At 33.3% G+C, this 26,825-nt stretch overlaps 3 protein-coding genes and 1 non-coding gene across 7 annotated transcripts in view; 2 read left to right on the top strand and 2 right to left on the bottom strand.

The window, feature by feature from the left end:
- The window catches only part of LOC126701696 (probable aspartyl aminopeptidase), a 38,107-nt gene extending 17,384 nt beyond the window's left edge, over positions 1-20,723 (top strand). The window contains exon 12 of the mRNA XM_050400002.1: positions 20,547-20,723. The gene's annotated coding sequence lies outside the window, so the exon portion shown is untranslated. The remainder of the gene's footprint in view (positions 1-20,546) is intronic.
- LOC126701694 (zinc finger BED domain-containing protein RICESLEEPER 1-like) lies at positions 11,181-15,135 on the bottom strand. Its single transcript, XM_050400000.1, has 5 exons — positions 15,110-15,135; positions 14,937-15,001; positions 11,825-13,985; positions 11,615-11,711; positions 11,181-11,510 (listed from the first exon to the last, which is right to left on the bottom strand). The coding sequence occupies exons 3-4, from the start codon at positions 13,980-13,982 to the stop codon at positions 11,626-11,628; spliced, it is 2,244 nt and encodes a 747-aa protein (XP_050255957.1). The 5' UTR covers positions 13,983-13,985; positions 14,937-15,001; positions 15,110-15,135; the 3' UTR covers positions 11,181-11,510; positions 11,615-11,625.
- Positions 17,330-26,825, bottom strand: part of LOC126701697 (adenylate kinase 4) — an 86,731-nt gene continuing 77,235 nt past the window's right edge. The window contains exons 3-6 of one of the 4 annotated variants that reach the window (XM_050400007.1): positions 18,973-19,092; positions 18,673-18,840; positions 18,288-18,377; positions 17,330-17,658 (exon numbers count right to left, since the gene is read on the bottom strand). In XM_050400007.1, the coding sequence (XP_050255964.1) occupies positions 17,560-17,658; positions 18,288-18,377; positions 18,673-18,840; positions 18,973-19,092 (477 nt within the window). In that variant the 3' untranslated portion in view covers positions 17,330-17,559. The remainder of the gene's footprint in view (positions 17,659-18,287; positions 18,378-18,672; positions 18,841-18,972; positions 19,093-26,825) is intronic. The other 3 variants (XM_050400006.1, XM_050400005.1, XM_050400004.1) reach the window with 3 other exon arrangements.
- Positions 21,725-21,841, top strand: LOC126704479 (U5 spliceosomal RNA). Its single transcript, XR_007648193.1, has one exon. It is a non-coding gene; the product is annotated as a U5 spliceosomal RNA (small nuclear RNA).

Below are 26,825 nucleotides of genomic sequence, written 5' to 3' on the forward strand. Positions count from 1 at the left end.
TAGAAAATTTCGCTGAAACAAAAAAATTTTGTATCCCAAATCAATAAATGAGAGGCGTCAACTGCACTACGCCACTCCCCCCACCCCCCCCCCCCCCCCAAAAAAAAAAAAAAAAAAAAAAAAACTGAATGGGAATAAGAAATCATTTTGTTTATTTTCCCCAAGACTAGAAGGGATGTTGCTAAATTTCATGATAGCTAAAGAAATGAATAATCCTATTTCCAAATTTGTAAAGTTAAAGAGTGGTGGGTTCAACCAAACTTACATAAATTGGTTAAACTCGAAAGTTGAATTCACAACTTGCAATCAAGATGAAGTCACAATATCGGTTAATTTAAATGAAATACTTCATAAAGGATTGAATTGTCAAAGCCGGAAATAAATATCTATGCTGAGATTCACACCTTTTTTTTATTTAAAAAAAAAAACAAAATGTCATATGGTTATTGACTTTGATAAGGTTTAGTGAGTTATATTAACCAAAAATGCAATATTCATTCACCTCAAATTATTAAACTATAAGGAAACTAGAAAAGTAATTGAAATAAAAAGATTTCAAATGAAAGCAGTAAATTATGTAAATTGCTTCTCATTGATGGTAGTTCTGAGCTTTTGATAACAAATTTATTTTACAATCAATTTGTTAGAACTTTGAAAACACCTACAATCTCAACTCAAGTAGTAAGAACAAAATACTAAAAAACTATTCTAGTATGTCATAAAATATAAAAATGGAAATGGAACCTACAATCATTGATATGAATAAAAACAATTTTAAAGAAGAAGAAGAAGACCTCGGATCATATGCAGCAAAACTCCCATATGTTTTTTTCTCTTTTGATCTCAATCTCAATCTCGATTTGATCACACACGCACCAAGTAAAAATCCTTCATTTCTGTCCATCTCCTCTATCTCCTTGTCAATCTCTCACCAACTCTCTCGTTGTCGTTTTAGGCTTTCCTTGTAAGTTTTTATTGGGTGAATCTATAATTTTGAATAATATATTGTATTAAATGTTATAAAAGAAATGGTTTCAAAGAATAAAAGTTTTAAAACAAATGACATATAATTATAACCCATTATAGTTTCATAATGATTTTAAAAATAATAATAAACCTAGTTGTAAAAAAAAAAAAAAAAAAAAAATCTTAAATGACAATTTGTTACTTATTATTGGTGTTTACCAATGGGCAAAAAATTAAGTAATTTCAGTGATAAATTAAAATTAAAAACAATAACAACTTACCACCTATAGTTTATTATAGCCAAAGGTTTTGTAGCTGAATTAGCACATTTCTATGTACAAAGTGTTGGGGGGTCTAGGGGGGAAAGGGTTCGAGCTGCGGGGTTAGCAGCATGTTATATATTAGCTTGAGGCAAAAACATTTCCCAAACAATCCTAAAAAATCATCCACATCAGCATATTAGGTAAAATTGAACAAAACTCATGTATATTAATTTGCACTAGCACGCTTCACGTTTTGCTTTTTTTTTTTTTTTTTTTTTTTAAGTATCTTGATGATGAAGATAGTGGATGATGGCTGTGGTGTCTGAATTGTGAAGAGAGAGAAACAATTTTCAAAAATAAATAAAATTTGATATTTTAATGAAATCAAATTTAAAATAGATAATTTAGTGTGCGTTTGGCATGGATGAAATTTGCCAGTTTATTTTACTATTCAACTTATTTTTGCTATTATTCATAGGTCCCACTGCACTTTTTGGTACTATTCATGGATCTCATTGTACTATATCAACTAACTTTTACCTTTATCTACAGTACTTTTAACGAAAAATTTTCAGTTTCAGCAAAATAAGCGGATTCCAAAGGACCCAAACAGACCCTTAATATGAGTATTTTTGAAAAGTGGTTAGGTAAAATAGAAATAGTAGGTTCTTATTCTAAAACAAACATAAATTTTTACATGAACCTATGTGAGGACTATTTGATTATTATTATTTGGATAGGTAAATAAAGGAAAATATGATTAAAGGGGCTCAAAGAGAGAGGAGGCATTTTAGGGGAACCCACCCATCATCGAGCATTAGCATTGAAGAATGCTAATGCCATATTTAAGGCATTTTTGGCATTTCATGGCTCAAAAACACTTGCATCAAACAATTGTAAACCCCATTATTGCAAAATTTTTTGCAATAGTGCTACAGTACAATTCTAAACTTAGAATTGTACTGTAGCAGTATTCTAAATATATATATATATATATATATATTTTATTCCACCCTGATTTCTCTCTCCAACTTCAGTTATTTTCTCTCTCTTCCTTCCCTGTTTCTCCATCTCTGCTCTCTCCTCTCTACAGACCCAAACACCATCTCTTCTCTCTCTTCCTTCTCTCTTCCTTCTCTGTTGGGTCCGGTGTTTGGGTCGTGGTTGGGTTGTGGGTCCGGTGTTTGGGTCGTGGGTGACGGCGTGGGTCAGTGGTGGTTGTGGTTTTTGGCTGTGATCGGTGCTTAAAGGGGTTGTATGTCGTGGTTAGGTTCGGTGTTTGGGTCGTTAGTCGTGGTTGGGTCCGGTGCTTGGGTCGTGGTTGGGTTGTGGGTCTGGTGTTTGGGTCGTGGGTGACGGCGTGGGTCAATGGTAGTTGTGGTTTTTGGCGTGGGTCGCTGTGGTGGTTGTGGGTTTTTTTTTTTTTTTCTCTGGCTGTGACCGGTGCTTAAAGGGGTTGTGGGTCATGGTTGGGTTCGGTGTTTGGGTCGTGGTTGGGTCGTGGTTGGGTTGTGGCTAAAGTGAGTTGTTGGTCGTGGATCGGCGAAGCTTCACACGGCCTCTCTCTCATCTCTCATCGTGGATCAGCGAGCTGGGTTTGGATTGGTTGATGGTGGGTTTGAAAAGGTGGAACTATTGATTGGTGGGTGGATCAGTTGGGTTGATCATCGGTAGCTCTGATGGTGGCTCCGGTGATGATTTTGTTTGAATGGGTTTGCTTCGGTGGGTTTCAAATCGGCTGGGTTTCAAATCGGCGGCATGGGTTTCTGATCGGTGGCTTGGGTGGTGGGTGTGGTGGCCGTTGTTGGCTCTAGTTTGATGGTTTGTGTGTGTGTGGCTCTGTTGATGGGTCTATGTGTGTGGTTCTGTGTGATGAACCGGTGCTAGATGTTGAGGGAGGCTGAGGAAAAAAAAAAAAACTGTTGGAAAGCCCAGGAAAGTGGAACTGAAAAAAAGTATCGGTTAGAAAGAAATAATAAAGAAAGATTAAAGAATAATATTTTAATAAAAATAGAGTTTTAAGATGTGGGAGGTATTGTAAAATAGGATGGTATAAGTAATAAAGTGGCTTTTTGAGATGGTAAAATAAAATAGGATAGCATTCTTTGATGCTGATGCTCTAAACACAAACTCAAAGAGAATATATTATAGAATCAATAATTGGAAAGATAACATAAAAAAACACACTTATGTAGGACAAACTCTACCATAACAAGAATTTAAATTTTATTTTGTAACAAAAGGCTTGCCTTAGTCAATACAAATTTTCCTTAATTTGGGTTTACACCTCTTAAGTAAAACACAAACCCAATTATATAATTAAATAAAAATAAAAATAAATTTACTTCTGAAGATTTATCATAGTTAGACACCATGTGCTCCCTCATGGCCACCATGCTAATTTGAGAGTCAAAATCATTACATGAAGAAAACCGAAATAAGGTCAAACAACATAAATAAGGCAAATTTGTTGCCGTTGCTTTTAGATCCTTTCACTTCTTCGAGAATTATATATTTTACTCTAATATCCATTAAAAAAAAAAAGCATTCATCATCATTTATTAATTTTCTGGAAACTTATATGAATATATCCAGTAGCTTTCGTAGCATATCAACTTTTGTCCTAGAAATAAAAGTAAAATAAAAGCGTAAACGAATAATTTAAATAATAAACATGCTATTCTCTTGACTTCAATAAAGTAAATAAAGATATCATGTCAAAAACTATTAAATAATCATCCAAGAAACTACCTAATTATCAAACTATTAACAATATATATATATATATATATATGAGCAAAACTTAGATACAGTACTTAAGAGCTGTTCTTTAGGTTCCTCTTTAAAGATTCTGCCATATGACTTTTTTCTCATTAATGGAAATGTATTTTTTAAATTAAGTAGACACATGGTAGAATCATAAGAGAGGAATCTAAAAAACAGCACCTAAGGTACTGTACATAAGTTTTGTCTATATATATATATATATATATATATATGAAAGGAAAAGAAATCACATGATGAGGAAAATATTAATTATATGGTGGTGTCTTAATATTATCAAGTAATCTTCTCTTCCAAAATATAAGCTAGGGTTATCAACAAGATAGCATGCAACATTATCACATGCTCCACATACACACCTACCAAATCACCATATGTGAAAAGTATTTAATATGAGAATAAAACAACGTCACACACTTCTTGATTTACTTTTGGCCATCAAATAAAATATTAATCATTCTAATAGTATGGACCTGTGGCAATCAAATCAGCATAATCTAGATTATATATAAACTTCTCGAAGAGTTCTACAAAATAAGGAAAACCTGTTAAGCTTAATGTTAATTTTATGCTTATTATCTTTTAATTAATTTCTCAATCCAGTAACCCTCATAATTAATGTAAGAACCTCCAAGTTCACTAAGGCAAAGTTCATGCATTCAGTGGTATCGTGAAAACATATATATTGATACATTAATGATGTCCTTGAAAGCAAACTTCAGATGCATGGTCCTAACTATCCAGGATTATTAGGTTCCCCTGCAAGCTTCAGATGCATTATAATAATTAATGGTGTGATTTGCTAGCGCAAATTAATTTGCCTTTAATTTAGACACTTCTTCAGTGAAAAGCATTGAGAAATAGGGTGCCAATAAAAGGATTCATCCAATCAACACAAAAAATCGAAGTCTCCTAGGTAGTTCATGTTCATGGAGACCGTAAAAAAAAATTATATATATATATATAACCCACAACATTGTCATCCAAAGTCTGATGGATTCATCATTATTAGATTGTGTCAAAGTCCTTTTTATATCGCATCCGAATTGAATTTATTCTCTTCGTTATATAATAATTATTAACATTCTTCCAATCAAATTAAACAAGGGGGCAGTATCAAAAGCCTTATATTGATTTTAAAATAAAAATAATAAATGGAAAAAAAAAAAAAAAAAAAAACCCAGAATGCCAGTGATATGCTTTTGAGCCAATTGATCAAAAATCTTAAGTTAAGGGGTTTAGATTTTATTTTTTTTCAGTATCTTATTTGCATAGTGTTTATCAAAAAATATAGTTTGTAATAATTTTTATATTGAATGTGTTATGAAATTTAAAAGCTAGTTTATTTAAAAATAAACTAAAAGTTAGATTATTTGCAAACACAATAATAATCCCAAGGGCACTAAGTGTCAAAGAAAAGCACACTTGGATCGGTTTACCCCTATTTCACCAACTCCAATTAAAACAAGGATTTTCTATGAGTTATTTTGGAACTATAAACTCTGTCACAACTATTTTATGCGGCAAACTGTGATTAGTTTATTATCATTTAATTTCACATAAATTTATTATTTTATTTTCCACCATTTATATTTAGTCATATAAAATAATTGTGGTAAAATGTGTGACTAATAAGTTTGGAGTAATTCTTAAATATGTCTGAAATATGATGACTTGGTACTAATTCTTCTCATATTTATAGTAAATCTCACTAATTTAATTCATAATAAAGCTTTTCATAGATATGAGATGAAGAAATATCGTATCACTCTACACATATTATACCTAATAATTTACCTAAGTTTGTGCTCCTAGATTTATAGGCTTTCTGAAAAAAAAAATTAATTAATTTAAAAGAAAAAGATTTATGGATCTTCTATTTACACGCGTTAGCACACTACAGTCCTATGCTCACACGTGTACATCATATGAAATTATGGATGAACCGATGAACCATGCATGCATGCATGACCGTAACGCGCGTATTGGTTTCGCACAAAGACAGCTCTCATTATTTCACGCTATATGTTAGAACTATGACTCACTCCCATGCATCTATGGCACTTCACATTTACATGTGTGTTCGTTAATTTGTTTTTCAAGAAATAAAAATGGGTAACATGTACTTGCACAAGAGAGACTGTTATGTGGTATAACTAGTCAATGTCAATTCGTCACACATTCCCTTCAAATTTATCATAACTTTTTAATGAAATTGTTAATTTATAGTGTGTCTTTGTATTAAAACAATTTACCTCTCTTTTATGTATATGTATTTTTTTAATCTACAATAATTTAGGTGGATGACACAAATCTTTTTATTTTTTTATAAATTGTATTTTGAATTCTAAAACTTTTTTTTGAAGGGTAAATCCTTAACTTAAGTAATAGAATGTAAATCAACGAATTTAATCATTTAAGGTTCATAAAAAATATATAACCAGTTATATCATATTATTTCACCCAAAAAAAAAAAACCCATATTATTTAAAAGTAACAATTTAAACCCTACTATTTCAAAAATTATTTAAAAATTTATTATTTATATATATATAACCCCAAACACAATGTTGTTTTAACTAAACGAATTTATGAGTTTTAATTTTTTACTTTTTAAAATATCAAGGTTTAATTTGTTGCTTGTAAAATTATATACTTTAATATAATATTTCTAAAAGAGGTAATTGCAATTTACCTAGGGCCATTTTAATATTATCAACTCGTGATTTAAAAAGTGTCATTTAACTTATTTGAGTTAGTCTCCATTAGACCGTTGTAACCCACCTCACCATTTTCATTAGAAAAAAAATACTTTTGAGACATAAAAAAATAAAATAAAACTCATGACAAACATTGTTTCACCATTCTTGTAGGATTCATTAACAGAAGAATATTTTGGCCAAATCTGAACCACACACTTTCAAGAAATCAAAATTCATCCGTGGATTCACCCAGTAATGATGAATATATAACAGACCCCACAAGCCTCTTCTTTAACAAACTGTACCCCGTTCTTGATTTATTTATCCACCACCAGAACAGTACTATATATAACAGAACACGACTATTCCCATCTATGAATATATATATATATATCTCCATGACCTGCACATTTTAAAATAAAATGGATCAAATTTTCAACTACCCATTATTTATTTCAATTTAAACCAAAATTAAAGCTCAAATACCCACTTCTTGTTTCCCACCGTCAAAAAAAAAAAACTCACCTTTAATTATAGTTTATATATGAAATCAGAAGTTATGCTTAATGCGTATAGAATAGATAATAATTGACAAAATCTTAAGGATTATATATATTAATTTGTTACTTATTATGAAATTAGTGTTTAATCTATCATTTTTCCTTTAATTTTGTTTAACAAGTAGGGGATTTGCATTTATATATTCTCCATATAAGAGGGATAATGGACAATGCCACTACGTACTCTTTGCATTATCCTGTTGTATTTTTATTTTATTTTATGAGCTGTTGTATTTTGTTGGTGGCTAAAATATTGTTCACGTACGTTCCTAAATTTGCATGAAATTCATTCTCTCTCCCAAAACATTTTTATATTAAAAAAAAAAAAAATCTATAAACAATCATCTTCACCTTTAAATATTATTGTTGACTTTGATATTTTTATTCCTTATGTTCTGACAACCCATTAAAAAAAATTGAAATCATTATTTTAACATTGTATGAGTTATTTGAAAATGCTAAACTATTATTTGATCTGTGAAATTTGACTAATTAATTCACTAGTTACATTAATTTGGAATAAGTTTATCTCCAAATTGATTTGGAGAAAATATTCTTCCAATTCACTACATAAAAATTTATAAAATCATTCACGTGTATTATCTAAACAAGTCGTATGTGACATGACTCATTAAATTGGTTATGTAACTAAAAATACACATGAATGGTTCTATAAATTATCATATAATGGGTTGGATGAGATTCCTTCAAATTGGTTTGAATAAAAATTTTAATTGCCTTATCATTTTTTATTATTTATTTGTAGAAAGCCACGTAATGATATTTGAGGAAGAATAAACAATTCCCAAAGGATTCAAAAAACAAACTATGTGTGAATTTCACACATCTAAAAATCTGATTATCAAACCAAATGTGGACATAATTATCAACGTTGTCTTACCCTGTCAAATCTTTGATCCTTGGACAAGTTCACTAACTTAGCCTCCGCAAACAAATTTTGAAATTTATCTGCTTAACTGAACCGTACACATAACCCCTGTGCACCAACCCAAGCCAACAGAGGGTTAAATTAGATAATTGGGGCCTGGGAGTTCGATTTTTGACATTTATTTAAAAGTCATTATTAGATTTTAAAATATTTAATTTTTATACCTATATTTTTAAAATGCATAATTTTTGTATAATAATTTCTTAAATGTTGTGACATAGATTTCCAATTAAATTCAATTATGTGTTTTCATTGACTAATGAATTATTTAGTTGAATTTATAATTAGCCGTAAACCCGCATGATGCGCAGAAAATTTCGACAATTTTTTTTTAATTGATAAATGAAAAAAAAAGTATATGGAATATATTATTATTAGTCTTGAACTCAAAATTATATAATTGATATAATGAAATATATATTTTGTAAGCTAAGCGGTCAATAATTGTTAACCTAAATTATTAACAATTTGTTTTTATAAACCGTTTGCTTTTATAAAAAGCAAACTTATTCAAGACAAAACTTTTTATAAATGTCCATTTTTAAAACCTAAATTGTTGTTATACAATTTAGGTTTAAAATTTTTTTTTTATTGAAAATTTTTTATTTTGGAATTAAATGTTATTCAGAGTTATAGAGAGTAATTTTTCAGAACTCATAGAAATATGGTAGTGGTACTCTTTATCACTCTTGGACTGGGAGAAACATTCTATGTCAGAATAACCCTATCCTACATCAAGGTAAATGTTTAGTAGGTTCTGGAAAAGATATACCTATCAATCACAAAAAAATTCATATATCCAATTGTTGGGAGCCCAACCTGGTAAGGAATCTATATGCTGCTTGTGAGGAAATATCTCAAATTCCCTTACCTAAAACCTATGTTACAATTTTGGCTAAGTACTCATGTCTGACATGGGTACTGGTAAGACATGCCTAAAATTCATACCCAAGGCGTATCCTCATTTTTTTTTTTTTTTTTTTTTTAGGAAAAAAATCTGGGTATGTCGCCAACACAGTCGTGACACGCCGAAACGTCCCAGCCACAACAAAACTTTATAAAAATAAAAATAAGAGAGAGAGAGAGAGAACATGATTTGGACCATTGCCTCTCTCTTTCCCTCAATTCTCTAATCTGATTTGTGTGGTGTGTCTTCTCGGCAACAATCAAACCCCTCCGCCCTCCTCTAACCCTAAAGCTCCTTCTCTCTACCTCTGTCGTTTCTCTCTCTGATCTGATCTGTACAGTGTGCCTTCTCAAAGTAGATCACAACAACCAAACACCCTCTAGCCTCTAGTGACCACAAACCTCCTTCTCTCTTCCTCTGCCGTTTCTCTCTATGCAGGTTTTGAGTTCTCTGTCTTTTGGTCCTTCAACTCTTTTTCCTTAGTATTTTTTTTAATAGTTTGGCTTTACTGATAGAGAAATGTTATGTCCATTACATTTTCACAACAAATTCTACGTGGTGAGTTATTATGAGTGGGCAAAAAATTAATTTAAGTAGTAAATTCAAATTAGAATAAACAACAACTTACCATCAATGATTTGTTGTAAAAATATTGTAGACGTAACACTCCTCTTACTTATACGCATGTTATGTTTTGGGTTTACTTATTTACACGTGTTATTTACTAATTTTATAGGGTTAGGTTTTTTTTTTCTTTTTTTGATTTTATGTTTTTCTCCTTATGAGTGCTCTGGGTTTAGTTTTTTTTTTTTTTTTTTTTTGGGGGGGGGGGGCATTATTGTACTTATTTGCTGTTATTACTTAATTTAAATCCTAAAATAAACAACTTTGTCTAAAATATATCTAAATATATTAACTAATTGCCATACTCCAACGTGTCATACTCTTATTTTTCAAAAATTGTCATACCCCTGTACTCGAGTCGTGCAACATAGCCTAAAACGGCTGGTGGAAAGGATGGGTTATTGTGGAATTGTACTCTAGCTCGGGAGAGTATCAAGTGAAAAAAGCTTATGAGCAACTGTGTCATCAAGAAAGCAATTTACAACAGATGAGAGATCTAAATTTTCCAAAATAAATTTGGTCTCTGATCAGGAAAGTCAAACTCCCTTTGAAAATTCTTAGTTTTATATGGAGACTTCTTCAAGACTGCCTTCTTGTGCTCCCAAATCTTAGCAGTAAAGGCATCTTAGTCACTCATATATATATATATATATATATATATATGCTCTAGGGGTGTCCACGGGTCGGGCCGGGTCGGTTTTGGGCCCAAACCGAACTCGACCCGGTTGAATCGGTTTTTTATATTTGGGACCCGTATTCGACCGAATATCGGGTCGGATCCGACATTTCGGGTAATCGGTTTGTCCGGGTCGGAGTCATCGGTTTCACGGGTCTGGGCCTCAGATTGGGCCGGACTTTTTGCCATTGTTAAAATCACAGAAAATTCACTTTTTTGGGCCTTTTTACTTAATTAATTTTGAAATAAAACTTCCAGCATAACAAAACTAGACCTATTGGGCCATCAATCAGGACAAATCAAAAAGGCCCAAAACAAAACTAGACCTATTGGGCTATCAGTCAGGACAAATCAAAAAGGCCCAAATAAGGCTTATTCATTTTATCACCTGTGATCAACACAACACACCAAAAAGTCTGTTATTTTTTAGTCACTTGTGATCTGAAACAAGAAGCACCTATCATTAGGCAGAAACTAAACACAATCAACTAATCTTATTCATTTTATCACCTGTGATCAAACCAAAATCCCAATACCTAATCTTTCCCACATTAAGAACAAAAAATAAATAAACACAATCAACTAATCTTTAATCTGTAAAACACCACAAAAGGCACCTAAGCAGTAAACTGCTCAACACCCATAAAACCTGCAAACTACAACAAATAACATTTCCAATTTTCCAGCAATAAAATAAATCACAACAGAATACTATACTGCAATATTCCAACAGATATACATACTTAGTAACATAAAGGCAGTCACTGAAAGTTTTTTGGGCAGTAACCCATAAGGCAGAAAGCTTGCTAGTTATACAATGTTCCAAGCTATATAATTAATTACAACAATCAAATACCATAGGCATAGGTATTTCCAAAAAATAGCTTTTCCAAAGCATTGAATGACTACTCTATAGTTTAAGTCTATAACTAATAGAAAAGAAAACCTATGAACTAAGATTTCTTTTCTATAAGTATTGACAGTTGAGTATTGTTACAAGTTAGAAAAGCAATATGTCCAAAAAAGCTTCCAAATATTTCCAAAATGCTGCCTTCTTTACAAAATAATTTACCATCCTCCTACAATAGACAAAAAAATATTCAACAAACAATACATTAGTATCAACCAACTAGTAAGGAAACCAAGTTTATAATAGTAAGGGACTATAAAGGCAGAATCATACCAAGTCAGTGATTAATCATCAATGCTAATCAAGGGTCGTTTGCCTGAAGTGGAACCCTTGCTTGAGCTAGTATTTGCTGTTGGTTGTTCATTTAAAACTAGAAAAGAATAGGAAATAAACACAATAAACACAAATAAATTAAATTTTGCTTGAATACATGAGACATTCAATAAAATTAATACACTAAGTTTCAGAATTTAAGCATATTACCTAAGTCAAGTAACTCCTCCTCCAATGCCTCAACATCATCCCTTGACTGGCGATGAGAAATTGGAACTGTGGCTTGAAGCCAATTTTGTGAACATACAAGGTTTTGAACCATGAGAGGAGATAGTGCACTTCGAAATGGATCAACAATTCGACCTCCAGTGCTAAATGCTGACTCAGATGCAACAGTGGAAACTGGCACAGCCAGCACATTCTTAACTACTTTAGACAACACTTGGTACCTATTACAATTTTCCCTCCACCACTCCAATATCTCAAAATTTGCATCCTTTCTACCATCACAGTTTTCAGCCAAATACCTCTCAAGCTCATTACTACAACCTACAGATTGCTCAACTTGCAAAAAACGTTCATATCGCGAGTGAACCATCACATATGGATCACTAGCATCAGTTTCTAATTCTGTCCTCTCACTCCCACTTTGATCTTGCACATTTGGTGAATGAATAGAAGTGTAAAAATTATACAACTTAAACAAAAGGTCTTTCACCTTATCAACCATCACTTCTGCAACTGCATTCCCATAAATTTCAGAAAATGAAAACTTCAAAAACCTCAATTTTTTTCGTGGATCAAAGACCACAGCCACATACAAAAGAGGATTAATTTTATCTCCTTCCCCCCAATACTTCTCAAACTTAGTTTGCATGTTTGTGGCTGTGCTTTTCAAGAGAGTGTTTTGGGATTTAACTAAACTGGAAATACTCTCCTGAATAACAAAGATCTCATCATAGAAGGCATTTGAAGTAACATACAATGAACCAGAAAATTTCTTTGTTGCATTATAAAACAGCCTTAAGAAAGTCACAAATGCCCTACAATTTTGGAAATCAGTCATACATGGAGACCCCAAACCACCACTATCTTCCTTGGTCCTAAAGTACGACGAATAACCATCATCTTCAAAATCCATTCGGAGGAACACTTTCTCAAATTTTTCAGCAGTTTCTAACATGATATAGGTCGAGTTCCACCTAGTAGGTACATCTAGACTGAGAAGACTCTTGGACTCCATACCTAACCTCTCCATAAAACTCCTAAAAGTCTGACTTCTATTGGGTGAGGACTTCACATACCTCACAGCTTCACGCACCTTAGCAACAGATGCATCTATCTCTTTTAAACCCTCCCCCACAATGAGATTTAGGATATGGGCACAACACCTCATGTGCATGTATTCATTTCCTAAAACTGCCCCATTCCAATCTTTAGTCACCCTTTGCAAAAATTTAATTGTTGTTAAATTTGAACTAGCATTATCCACCGTCAAGGTGAATATCCCATCAATACCCCACTCACGCAACGACATCTCAATCTTTCTACCTATAGTCTCCCCCTTGTGATCTTCAACTTGACAAAAATTTAGAATTCTCTTATGCAATTTCCAAGCATCATCAATAAAGTGACAAGTCAGACACATATAATTTAAATTCTGAATAGAAGTCCATGTGTCCGTAGTGAGACACACCCTACAACCCTTCAAGGATTTCCTTAGCTTCTCTCTCTCACTATTATAAATGCCAATCACATCCCTAGCCACAGTTTGACGAGATGGGATATCCTTTAATCTAAGCTTAGGTTGTAAGGTACTTACAAATTTCTTAAACCCATACCCCTCGACATACCTAAAAGGCAACTCATCAATTATAACCATTTCGGCCAATGCCTTTCTAGAAGCCTCAACAGAAAAGGATGTTGACACAAGGTGGAATCCGTCTTCTCCATCCTTTTTGGGTACAAAAGCTAATGTTTTCTGCCCTCTAACTACATCTTCTCTATTAGGGTTCTTGGGGCATATTGGCATATGAGCTAACAAATTACTAGTACCACAACTCTTACTATCAGCATTATAAGATTTTTGACAATAATTACAGATAGCCTTAGTTTTACTAGTATCACCCTCACCTATCTTTACTTTTTCAAAGTGACCCCAAACAACAGACTTTTTCCTACCACTACAAACACCACTAACAGGAGCTGTCATACTCACTTGGCATGGTGGAACTGGGGGCAACTCAGAAGCAGCAGCTGCTTCAGCTTGGGTAGCAGCAGAATCTTCAACTTGGGGGGTGGGAATAGCACCATCATCTTCTGTAGCAGCTGGTGTTTGGACAGAGGGTTCATTAGTGTTGGTTTCCATGACCTAAAAAAACAAAGATACATATTAGCAAACTAGAGTAACAAGTATAATTAATAGCTTTAATAATAATAATAATAATAATAATCAATAATAACCACACACCAAAAAGGAAAACCAGTATCCTGGAACCACACATTTTAATAAACATAATCAAACGAGATTATTAGAAAGAAAGATCACATGATTCACACATCTCTTCTTAGCAGTGACAAATTGCATGATCATACTAATCACATCATAACAATCTTCTCATACAAAGCAAGGTAAATATTCTAAAACTTTAAAAACAACCCTCATGAATTACATTCAATAGTTTCCCTTTCCACATTCTATTTATCATTTAAATTACTCTGCCCCTTTTGTAAAAAGAAATATCAAACAACCACCACAATCAACTAATCACATCATAACAATCTTCTTATACAAAGCAAGGTAAATGTTCTAAAACTTTAAAAACAACCCTCATGAATTACATTCAATAGTTTCCCTTTCAACATTCTATTTATCATTTAAATTACTCTGCCCCTTAGTTAAAAAGAAACATCAAACAACCACCACAATCAACTAATCACATCATAACAATCTTCTCATACAAAGCAAGGTAAATGTTCTAAAACTTTAAAAACAACCCTCATAAATTACATTCAATAGTTTCCCTTTCAACATTCTATTTATCATTTAAATTACTCTGCCCCTTAGTTAAAAAGAAACATCAAACAACCACCACAATCAACTAATCACATCATAACAATATTCTCATACAAAGCAAGGTAAATGTTCTAAAACTTTAAAAACAACCCTCATGAATTACATTCAATAGTTTCCCTTTTTCAACATTCTATTTATCATTTAAATTGCTCTGTCCCTTTTGTAAAAAGAAATATCAAATAACCACCACAATCACTACATTCTTTTTTTTTTTTTACTAAATACAAGGGAAAGCAGAAACCATACCTTGAAGAAAACCGTGGGTTTCAAACTTGAGGACAGATAATGATACTTGGATTCAGCTTTCAATCCTGAATAAAATTAAAACAGGATCAAAATTAATTAAAGAAAAATACAAAGAACAGAAGTAAAATAGTTAGGATATCTAAATTTTAAATACAAAGGAAAGCAAAAACTACCTTGAAGAAAACCGTGGGTGTATGGGTTTCACACTTCAGAGCAGATAATGATACTTGGAGACTGGAGTCAGCTTTCAATCCTATATAAAACTAAAACAAGATCAAAATTGATTTAAGAAAAGAACAAAGAACAAAAGTAAAATAGTTAGGGTTTCTAAGTTATTTTTAGTTAGGGTTTCATAGTATGAACAAAGAACAAAAGTAAAATAGTTAGGGTTTCTAAGTTATTTTTAGTTAGGGTTTCATAGTATGAATCTGATTTTAACATTTGATTACTTGATTATTTGATTTTAACATAGGGTTTCATAGGATTATTTGATTTTAACATTTGATTTCCATCACAAATGAAACCAACGAGACTAACAAAAAAGAAAGATGAGAAACAAAGAAAAAATACCTTACTGACTCCGTGAAGAGTACACGGGGTGAGGACTCCGGCGGTAGCTATGGAGAGAGGAGTGGACAGCGGCGGCGGTGCTAGGCGTTGGAGGCGGAGAGGGGACTGGGTAACAGCATTGGAGGCGGCTAGGGTTTGGATTTGGATAAGCAGTAGTTTGGATTTGGGGAAACGGTTTAGAATTTATAGAGTGTGAGATTGTGAGAGTTTGAGAGAGTTTGAGAGAGCAGGTAAAGAACTGAGAGTGTGAGACTGAAGAAGTGAAGACTGAAGAGGTGAGGAAGAGTGAAAAGGGAAGGAGAAGGCGTGAATGGGAAGCCATGTCCATGACCTGACCTTTGGCTCTGAAGTGAAAACTGAAGAAGACTAGAAGAGTGAAGACCGAAACTGAAGAGTAGTGGCTTGAATGAGTTGAATCCGTTTGGTTTGACTGTTTTGAGTCTTTTTGAGATATCAGATCTTTCCCCTTTATTTCTAACCGTTAGATTGGCTCTCCATCTTGTATTCTAGCCGTTGATTAATAATGGGTTATTGTGCCACTGGTGACCGGTCATTTCATGCCCAGTTGAGTCAGTTTTCCTCTCATCAACACCCTTCATTTTAAATTTTAATTTGAGATCAAACGGCTGTTATTTATGTTGGGAACGTGTGAGGGAAATCTGGGCTGTCATTGCTGGGATGGGCTGTCTGGACTCTGGCCACATGTCAAATCTACCTTTTTTTTTTTTTATTATAAATAATTCGGTCGGATCGGTTTTACCGGGTGAAATATTTTGAAACCCGGGTCCGATCCGAACTATTCGGATTTTTTAAATGTCAATCCGTGACTGACCGTGGAGTGGATTCGGAGCCGCCCGTGGACCTTCGGTTCGGGCGGTTTCGGGCGGGCGGGTCGGTTGATGCGGATCCTTGGACACCCCTAATATTATGCTCCATGTGAAATGAAAGTAGTGAAAATTCGTCACACCTCTTTCTCTATTGCCCCTATGGCTAGAGTTGTGTGGCTTCGGTTTGTTCTTCCTATCAGAACTACGTACAGAGCTCAATCATATTGAGCGTTGGAAGTGATTATTTGAGCATAAAATATAACATAGTTTCTTAACTAGTTTTTTAAATATATTTTTACACAATTTTCCAATGCATTATTTGCCATGTTCCACCAATGCTGGGGTTCATATGCCTTTTTGGTACCTCCTTTTTCAAAGCAAGGCAGGATAACTACCCTACAAAATGCTCCGGCTGCTGAGCTTTATATACCCATCAGTTTTCAGTTTCTTCATTTTCCAATCATTCATGATACCATTTGCGTAATACCATTTGCATCTCTCAGTGATTAACATGAATAGTGACCAGGTAACTAACATGAACCCTTTGGTAGACGCATTTTCCGTATCAAACGTTGTACAGTTCCATTTCAATTCAAAACGAAGTCTGCTTGACTCCCCCCATCAGGATCCACCCACAATTAAGACAACAATAACAACCAAGTCTTGTTCCCAAAATTCTGAGGTAATCTCTGGATCCTCAACAGTCTAGTTAGGTCGGACATCACATATTCTTTTTTTTTTTTTTTTTTTCTTTTGACAAGTAATTGAGGTCATACCCTGCAATTTCATCTAGGAGTGAAGGCTATGTAACATGTTAGCACAAAAACTAACACTATAGCACATACCACTTTTTCCTGCCTAACAGGTGGTGTTTGTATTTTTTTAAGGAAAAAGTACAAAGAACGAAATCATACATAGGACACCTGTCAGGAAAATACTAATACCATAGACAATTAAATGAACATACAACATCACAAAAGGGCAAGATTTTCAACAAAGCAAAAAAATGTGTAGCACCAGCGTGCAGTTTCACGCTTTTATATTATGTATAGGTAACTCAATTAAACCTCAAAAAGTTGACAGCAGCCGTCATTAGCAGTTTGGAAAATCAATAAGTGATGCAACTAGTCAGAAAATTCAACAGTATATCAAAATACAAAGGAACAAACAGTAGCGTTCCCAAGGAATGCGATCAATTATAAGTAAGATGGAGGGAGCTGTTTTTACTAAGACAGCACCTTCTGAACCTCAGCTGTGACCTCTTTGGGAGGTTTTTCAGCATGGAGATTAGCAACAATACTCTTCTTGGAATAATAATCAATAACCTGCATTCCAAACATGAATAACACCATTATACTTCCTAATAAGAGTACTTAAAGAGTCAGATTAATGGTACGAGAAGAAGTTTTAGTATGAGCTAATGAGCTATCCAATAAACCCCCACCCCCCCCCCCCCCCCCCCAAAAAAAAAAAAAAAACCCCTTTTTCGTCCACTTTTTTTTTAAAATGAATAAAAGAATTCAAGTTATCAACCCATAAATTATATCACAGTTCATAATTAAGGTTTAGACAAGTTGGTCAATCCTTGCCCAGAAATCTTTGATCAACGCCCCAACTCTTCCTCTCTAGTGACAACCTCCCAACAGCACCTGACAGTATAACATATGTAGTACCACTCCAACAAAGTCCACACTTTATATAAATATATTGACCACAAGTGTTTTGTACCAAACACAACTTATGACAATTTTTAATAGAGAAATTGCAGTGAAAGGGAGCCAAAAATTAAAATCCAGGTCAAACTTCAACTAGGAATATTTCAAAAGGATATGTTCTGAAAAGAGTGCAAATCACTGAAATTTAATTCAAAGAAATTATTGTTTATATTTTCTATTCATATGAACTTAAGCAATCAAATTCAAAGGACAGTAGGAAAGGCAAAGAGAAAGAATACCGGTTCAGTTTGCTTGTGAAACGCCTCCAGCCTTGATTTGAGAACAGCTGCAGTATCATCCTTGCGCTGAATCAAAGGCTCTCCAGTAACCTTAACAAAAAACATAGGAAGAGCAAGTTATTTACCAATAAAAAAGATCATATTACATTAATATACAGTGATGGAACTCACACAGAGGATCAATAGCAAGCCTAGTAAAATGAACATTGCCATCTAAACCAGATTAACATACCAATGACTAATATATATACGCTTTTACTGCAACATAACTTTTACCACTAATATTTTATGCACACATCTCTGATGAAAGCTCCTTTGATGTGAAATGTTTCCTAAATCCTAAAGGCATCAATAAAATTTTGAATTGAAAAGGAAACAGCCTTACATCATCAACACCAGGAACTTTGGGAGGTGCGAATTTTGTGTGATAGGATCTACCACTGGCTGGGTGTATCCAGCGACCAGTAATTCTCTCCTCCAAGATCAAATCATCAACTGCAAAGTTGAGCACCTTATCAACTTTGGCTCCCTTCTTTTCCAGCATCTCATCAAGCTGTACAAAGAAGAAAAAACAAAAGTATGGTTGGATGCATAAGTATACACAAACATATTTGCAAAGAACAAAATCAAGGAAATGAAAAATTATATCAATATGACAACGTCTGGATGCTACACAATGTAATACCTTCTGTGCTTGGACCACAGTCCTTGGAAATCCATCAAGAATGAAACCTTTCTGGCATGAAGGCTTCTGAAGAGCTTCATCTATAATGCCCACAACTAAGTCATCAGAAACAAGTTCTCCCTGCAAAATAATTATAGAACCCCTTAGTAGCAATAATCTAAAACAAGAACTAAGAAGCTACTTAAATCAAATCAAATCAAATCAATTAGACTTAACCCAACTAATTTGCTTCAGCTACATAAATCCTTGAACTAAGATGGAGACAGAACAAATCTTCAAGAAAAAAATATATAAATACTACAACCCTTATCCTTCGCACTGCCCACATTGCGTCCACCGTTGCCACACCATCACTACCAACATTACCAATATCATTGTAACTTATTAACTGCTATAATAATATAAATTTTAAATTTTAAATATATACATCCAATTAATAAAAAACAAATTAACGGGACTAAAATTGCAATCAACTTAAATATAGTCATTTTGAAATTTTTATAATTTTTCAAATTTCTCATTGAAACACAACTTTTTGGAATTTTAACTATGGATTTGAATGCATGAAATCTTTAAATTGATGGGATAATAGTTGTATTTTAAATTCCATCATTTTGAAAATCTTGAGAATTTTTCATCTAAACACAGCCTTCTAGAATTTTAACTCTAGATTTGAATGCATGAACAATACTAAGTTCAAAGTTCCATGGAATTTGGAAACAACTCTCTTATTAACTCAAATAAGGAAAATCAACTAGAAAATTCCAAAATCCCTCATTCAAACACAACACATTGATCAATGATTATGTTGTCTTCTAGAAACTTATTTGTTTTAATTGCCTTTGATTTCTCTCCAGTTAATTGAGAAAGCGATCCAGAGGAGTTTCCTAGTATCTGCTGACATGGCGCATGCATTACACCCTAATTATATGGTGAGTGGGCAACAGTGCTTAACTTACCAGCTTTGACACTATTTGGTTTGTTTCTCCATATTGATTTAAGGTTCCTCCTTAGGACAAACATGAAGATAATCATCAGCCTAAGTTGCATGGAGGGCTTGTCATTAAACACAATGCAAATCAACGCTATGCAACCAATGCAGTCACTTCCTTCATATTCAGAGAGATAGCTACAAAGCATAACATTCCTATTCAGGTCAGTTTCTCCTGACATTGAGTTGTGAAAAGTTCTAGTGTACTCAATTTCTATAAAAGGAATCATTCCTCAAACTGAAAATGTGATAGGAACTTTATCTTTCAAGGAGGATAACAAACTGACTAGATGAAACTATGGTGTAAGAATTTTTTTTGGTATAATAAGCGATTATAGCAGAGGAATTACTCATAATGCAGGATTTTGTGGTCCGCAATGACATGGCATGTGGTTCAACCATTGGTCCTATCCTTGCAAGTGGTGTGGGAATCCGTACAGTTGATGTAGGTGCACCACAGCTATCAATGCACAGTATAAGAGAAATGTGTGCCGTAGATGACGTGAAGCATTCATATGAGCATTTCAAGGCCTATTTCAAAGAATTCTCTCATCTTGATGCAAAGATTACGGTTGACATATAGGTCTCTGATCATCTTTAGAACACATTCAGAACAATGTTGTGATTTAATACGTGAAACAATGTTAGATCAAATAGAATGTTGTGTATTTGCCAAGTACTCAGCAGATTTCAAATAAAGTTCCATCAATGAATGCTACTTAAATCATTTTGCTTCAAAATGATATCCTTTTGTGGTTCATTTCCAGTAATTATTTTTTGCCACACTTTAATGTGTCCAGAGTTCAAGTTGACCCAATATCAGATCTGCAGTACTATAGAAAATATCTCAACTTATAATTAATGTCCCAGTGGTTGCTCATCTGTTCTTGAAAGGAAAAGAAAATGACTTCATGCTACATGTTAATCAAACCAAGTTGAGAATAACACTCTTTTTGATCATTCAATTGCTACAAGTGGGGGTGGGGGTGTTTGGGAAGGAATTCAAACTCTAATTCTCTTTGTCAAAGATACTAGACAATGTCATTGAGTTACAATACTCTTAGCAAGTTGAGAATAGCACTCAAAAGCTGGTTAAATGGAACTATTTCAAAAAAAAGAAAAAAGAAGACATGCTCTTTAGCAGCTTGTAAATAATACTGAGAGTTGGTTAAATGGAACTGTTTAAAAAAGAAGAAGATCATGCGCTTAGCAACTTGAGAATAATACTTTAAAGTTGGTTAGAAGAAGCTGCATAATATTGTTGATTATGCAGTGTTATTGAGAATTCTTTTTTTTACAAAACTTACAAATATTGTAGAAATTCTACCGAAAACATTGAGCTAAACAGCATGGTTAGAAGAAAAGTTTATTATGGGAGGATGAAATATTGAGCAACACATTGTTGGAATAGTCCAGATCTACAATAGTTATCCGATTGATAGAGCACCAAGTCTGATTGGAAGTGATGGTCGACACATATAGCCACTCTCTTTTAATGTGGGTTGGACCTCATCTCTGTCACGTGGAGCACAGTTGAATTTTCACAAAGGGATTAGCACTCACTCCCATCTCCTTTGGGGTTCATTTTTGAACTTTTATCTCAAGAAGACCAAAGTTTGAAGTCTTGCTCAAATAGTCTTATGCACGTGTGAAGTGCTTTCAATTTTCAAATTCGCTAGATGTCCCATATCGAATAGATACAATAACGTGGTCAAACATAGCTCTTATAAAATGACAGCTCATATTGTTTCCAAAATACGCAGCCACGCAGTGAGCACAGAGCGAACTATTCTTTCGCCTTTTACTAAAGAATACCGTGTGCACGCCGCAAATAGTGGCATACGCCTATTTTTGGAGGGGTTTCCTTAAGGGGAAGCTCCTACATTGCAAGTTAAGCGTTTCAAAAGCTTCACGTCTGTAATGAGTATTGTATAGAGTCAGACAAAAGCTCTAAGAAGGCGCTAGAAGATTGACAAGGAAAAAAAATTGATGATTAGCGATCATTTTTGATAAAGAAATGGGAAAACTTTAAGGTTATCATTTTAAAAAAGATTTAATATAATAGTGCTATTTGGCAAAGAAAACAATTAATTTTTAGGGAATCTTATTTTTTTGGATGTAGGGAATCATTTTAGAAAAAAGATTTAATGGAAAAAGAAAACAATTCATATTTTAACAGTTTAAAATAGTTTATTAACAATGGTTCAAAAACTTGTTGACATGACCCGTTTCTTAGTTTTAAGTAACATTCCCAATAATAATTGCTTAAGAACCTACTAAGTATCAATTGCTTGGGAACTAGTAACAATTGCTTAAGAACCTATTAACATGACCCGTAATTTAAATTAGGTTAATATGACTCAACGTTTCTTAAACTAGGCATAAAACCCAATGTTATATGACATTCTTAAACTAGGCATGTAAATTTATTTGGAAAATGTTGTGTAATTTGTTTTTCTTGTGAATTGTCTTCTTGTGTCCAACATTTTCTCCTATCTATTTTGTTTTATCTTAAGAAAAACCTGTGAAGTAAGGGTATTGCTTAATGCTTACAAGTGATTTGGGTTGGGTAAGAGAATTCGCAGCCCATTATGCCCAAAAAAAAACCCCAAAACCCATTTTATTTATTTTACATTATCATTTTAACAGTATATCCTACGTCACATTCTTTATTTTACAATTCATCTCATTAAAATAAACTTATTTTATCAAAAAATAAAATAGAAAAATGTCTTTCAAAAAAAAAAAAAAAAAAACCTATGATGTATGGGTATTGATTAATGCTTACACGAGATTTGGGTCAAGTAAGATTTTACGAGATTTAGAACCCATGAGAATTCTTCATGTTTGGGGTGAAACTTTGACTATCTTGAGTCTTGACTACAACACTAACCATCGTCAGGTAGTACTACCACTGGTTCCTAAGATTTTGTGAGATTTAGAACCCATGGGAATTCTTCATGTTTGGGGTGAAACTTTGACTATCTTGAGTCTTGACTACAACACTAACCATCGTCAGGTAGCACTACCACTGATTCCTAAGCAATCTCTTTTTAATAGAACAACTGTTCAAGTCAGCCAATGCTATTTTGGCAAAAACTACAGAGCAAAAATGAGTGTGATGTAGTGTATTGAAACACTAGAATAATACCTACCTGAATGTGATGCTATGTATCAAAAAAATCAAATTGCTAAGCTGTAATGAAACCCACTGGTTTATAAGGGAAATGAATGAGAATAAATTAAAACTGACTTTACTTCAAGCTAGTCTTTTTCCAAGAAGAGAAAATTTATGAGAGAAAAGTGAAAAATTGTGTATTATATTTATTCAATGATCAAAATGACATGGAAGTCCAAAGTAACCCACTAAACAACTTTGAACTAATTTACCTCCATTTCAAAGGCTTTTCCTGCCATCTAAACTAACTAGGCTCCCCTTCTTACAATCTTGCAATTAATCTTTTTGCATTTTTTGGAAACTACTTACTAAGATGTTTGGTTGGATTAAGAAGAAAACTCCGGAAAAATAAAATCTTTCATCTATATATAATTTAACAGAAAATCATGGTGTCAACTCAAAAGAAAACACTGCTTACCAAATGATGAGAATAAACATTATTCCAGGTTTCAGTAGTCCCTGAAGATTTGTCAATCCTTATTTCACCTGATTATTACCTTTGATTCTGGTTCAATTTCAAAACTCATTATGCTCTCAGCCATGCTTACTTGAGGAGGGCATTTCCCTTTTTTTAATTAATTAATTTATTTTTTATTATTAGAGGCACTTTCCATTTACTTAAAAAGGAGTTGTTTTGGTTTGGACTTCAGACTTTGGAGAATTATTATTGCGTCTGTCCCTCATTGAAGAAACACGAGACAGTAGTTGAAGAGACCGAATATAAAATTGGGGCTTCACTCTCGGTAAAACTTACGGAGCGAACTATTCATTTGCCTTTTACTAAAGATTACAGTATGCACGTCCCTAAAAAGCAGCATATCCCTATTTTTGTTGGGGATTATTCATTTGGAGAAGCCCCTAAAATTATCTACAAAATGACTTCTTTACAATTTACAACACTATTTTTGTCCCTCAAATGTCAGATACTTATTGTTATATCCATATAATTCTAACAGATGATTAGATGTGTAAATCACAATCTGAATAAATTCAAATTGTATTACTAAAAAAAATGTTATTGTTCTTCTCAAAAAAAGAAAAGAAAAAAAGGGTTATTGTTAACTAGAAGAATGCTATTTTAGATGTTACTGTTATCTAGAAGAACTGACCAAAACGCAAAAAAATTTCAGTTCATATTTTTTCAAATTTTCAGTTCTTATTTTTTCAACAAATATATTTTAGCAACAGGACACTTAAATCTCTCCATGTCAAAAAAAAAAGAAAAAAAGAAATTTAGTTATTAAATTAGAACCCATATATTGGGTTAGACTTTAGAGGACTTTGTCCTTTATATCATTTACTTCCACATTTTAGAAATAAAAATTTCCCCTTCTCTCCCATTCCCCTCTCACCACCAAACATGGGTAAAAGTCATGGGCTTTGAAAACTTAATGTAAGTAGGTCTTTGGAGCCTCGGGCTTTCCCTTCAAATGTGAAGAGGAGGCTTTCAATACTAATAAATAAGAGCCATCTCTTTACATTCAAGAAATATGCAAGTCCTAGTTGCAAAATATGCACTATAATGGCTTACACATTTTAGGCTCTCTTATTTCTCAGAAGAGCAAGTTTTCATCAGGTGTGGCTGTCCCACGATGAGTATGAATAGTGAAATTTATCTGCTTAGATATGCCACTTTCTTGAGGGGTTTCTCCCGTAGGTAAAAAGACTCCAACTCTCCCGATGAAAGTTAAGCTTATTGAAATGTGATAGGGGCCTATAAAACAAGGGAGTCAATACTGTACCGGAGGTTGTACCAGTTTGGCCAGCGGTACGATATATTTCGGATACCAGTCAATACTGGTATACCGTTTCAGGTTTATCGCTATTTTTTATATTATAAATAAATATATATATATATATATGTATGTGTATATATATATATATATATTATAATAAATATAAAATTTTACCATAAAACATTTCCTCAATTCAAAATTAATTATTCATGGTTTTATACTTTAGTATCAATTAAAAAAAAAAAACAATATAAAAAATAGAAAACTTAAAAGTTACCATTGCATACTAAGAAAACAAATAATACTAATAAGTTAATGCAAATAAGTTACCATTCTGCCCTAACAAAAATTCAAAAATTACAAAACTTAAAAAAAAACAAAAAAAAAAACTTTTTTCTGTACCGGTTGGTACGCCCAGTATTGCCCGAAATTGGCCGGTACATAGTTGGTATGGCCGGTATTTAAACTCGTACGAAACGTTGATGTTTTGATACTGGTATACATACCGGTACGGTACATATCGGCCGGTACCGGTACGGTATTGACTACCTTGCTATAAAAGGAAAATCTTAAGCTCTATATTTTTAGTGATAAAAAAGTGGATGAGGTTGGTGATATCATTGGGTTTGAGATAGGAGAATGGCATTATGAACTGAAAAAAGATTTAAAGATTTTGCCCAACTTTCACCAGGTCGGGTTGAAGTTTTTCCTGTGTCCCTTTATTGCAATGACACAATTTGCTTAACCAAAAAACATGTCAATGACATGAGTACATATTTCATAAAGAATAAGTATCCATTCCTTGACAATCGGTGTGCTCATTAGTCAGTGATTCCTTAGATGTCCTCAATCCTCTTTGTTTGATCTATTTTTCTTGCATATTCTTCTTCTCATTGGTCAATGTTAGATTCACAAAACTATTGGGTCCCAAATAATATTATCACAAATATTAGCAATCCAAAATAGCAATCACACATAAGAACACAAATATTTATGTGGAAAACTCTCTCTTGAAGGAAAAAAAACTATGGGACAAACTCCGAATAATTTCACTATTATTAAATCAATTACAATAATTCTTGTATATGTCTCACGGCTAAAGAAAAATTTCTCTTATTTTTCTTTGCTCTCACACACACACTAATTAACTCTTTAACTCTTTCAAAGGCAGCAACACTTTGCTCTCTCCTCCTTGGCTATCTTCTCGAAGGTGGCAACCCTTTGCTCTCTCCTCCTTAGTTATCTTCTTGAAGGCGGCAATATCTTGCTCTCTCATTCCTCTTGCGTTCCTCCCAAACGAAAATCCCTCTTTTCTCTCTCTGCTCTATTTTCCCTCTCCCTATAAGGAGGACTCTTGGGTCAAACCATCAAATTATTTGTAGTATTGTCTATTTATAAGATTTTTTTGCTATCCCTCTTGGATTAGGAATGCATTACCTCTTTAACAAAGAGATTATTTTCTCTTGGACTAGGAATGCATTACCTCTTTAACAAGGAATAGACTTTCTTCCACACCAAGGAATAGTCTTTCCTTCTATAACAAGGAAACCTAAATTAATTTTTCATTCTTCAACTAGGAAGCCTAATTGACTTTCCAAGTCACAATTGGAATTTGAGGCAATTTTCCAACAAAAACTATATTGAATGGAAATTGGAAATATTTGTTTTTATAGCATTATTTGAAGGTGCTGTTGAGATCTCGTCAGGTTTAGTGATAATCCCACTAATTTGATAATATCATCCGTCGGATTGGCCTTGTCAAATTTTGAAGGAGGAAATCCACTGTCAACGGCTGCCGTCTTTGAATCGGTTAATTTCCAATTTAGGTCTGATACGATCCGTTGGGTGGGTCAGTTAGCCTAGGTTGTAAACAGCTTAGGGCCCGTTAGATAAGAGAGTTTACGTATTAATTTTTAAAATGATGTGAACTATGAAAATGAGGAATAAG

This window comes from Quercus robur, chromosome 10 (assembly GCF_932294415.1).
Source record: "Quercus robur chromosome 10, dhQueRobu3.1, whole genome shotgun sequence".
Classification (NCBI taxonomy): Eukaryota; Viridiplantae; Streptophyta; class Magnoliopsida; order Fagales; family Fagaceae; genus Quercus; species Quercus robur.

Coding starts and splice junctions, on each gene's coding strand:
- LOC126701694 (XM_050400000.1), bottom strand. CDS start 13,982: ATGGAAACCAACACTAATGAACCCTCTGTCCAAACACCAGCTGCTACA. Junction 11,712..11,824: donor GGAGGAGTTACTTGACTTAG/GTAATATGCTTA, acceptor ATTCTTTTCTAG/TTTTAAATGAACAACCAACA.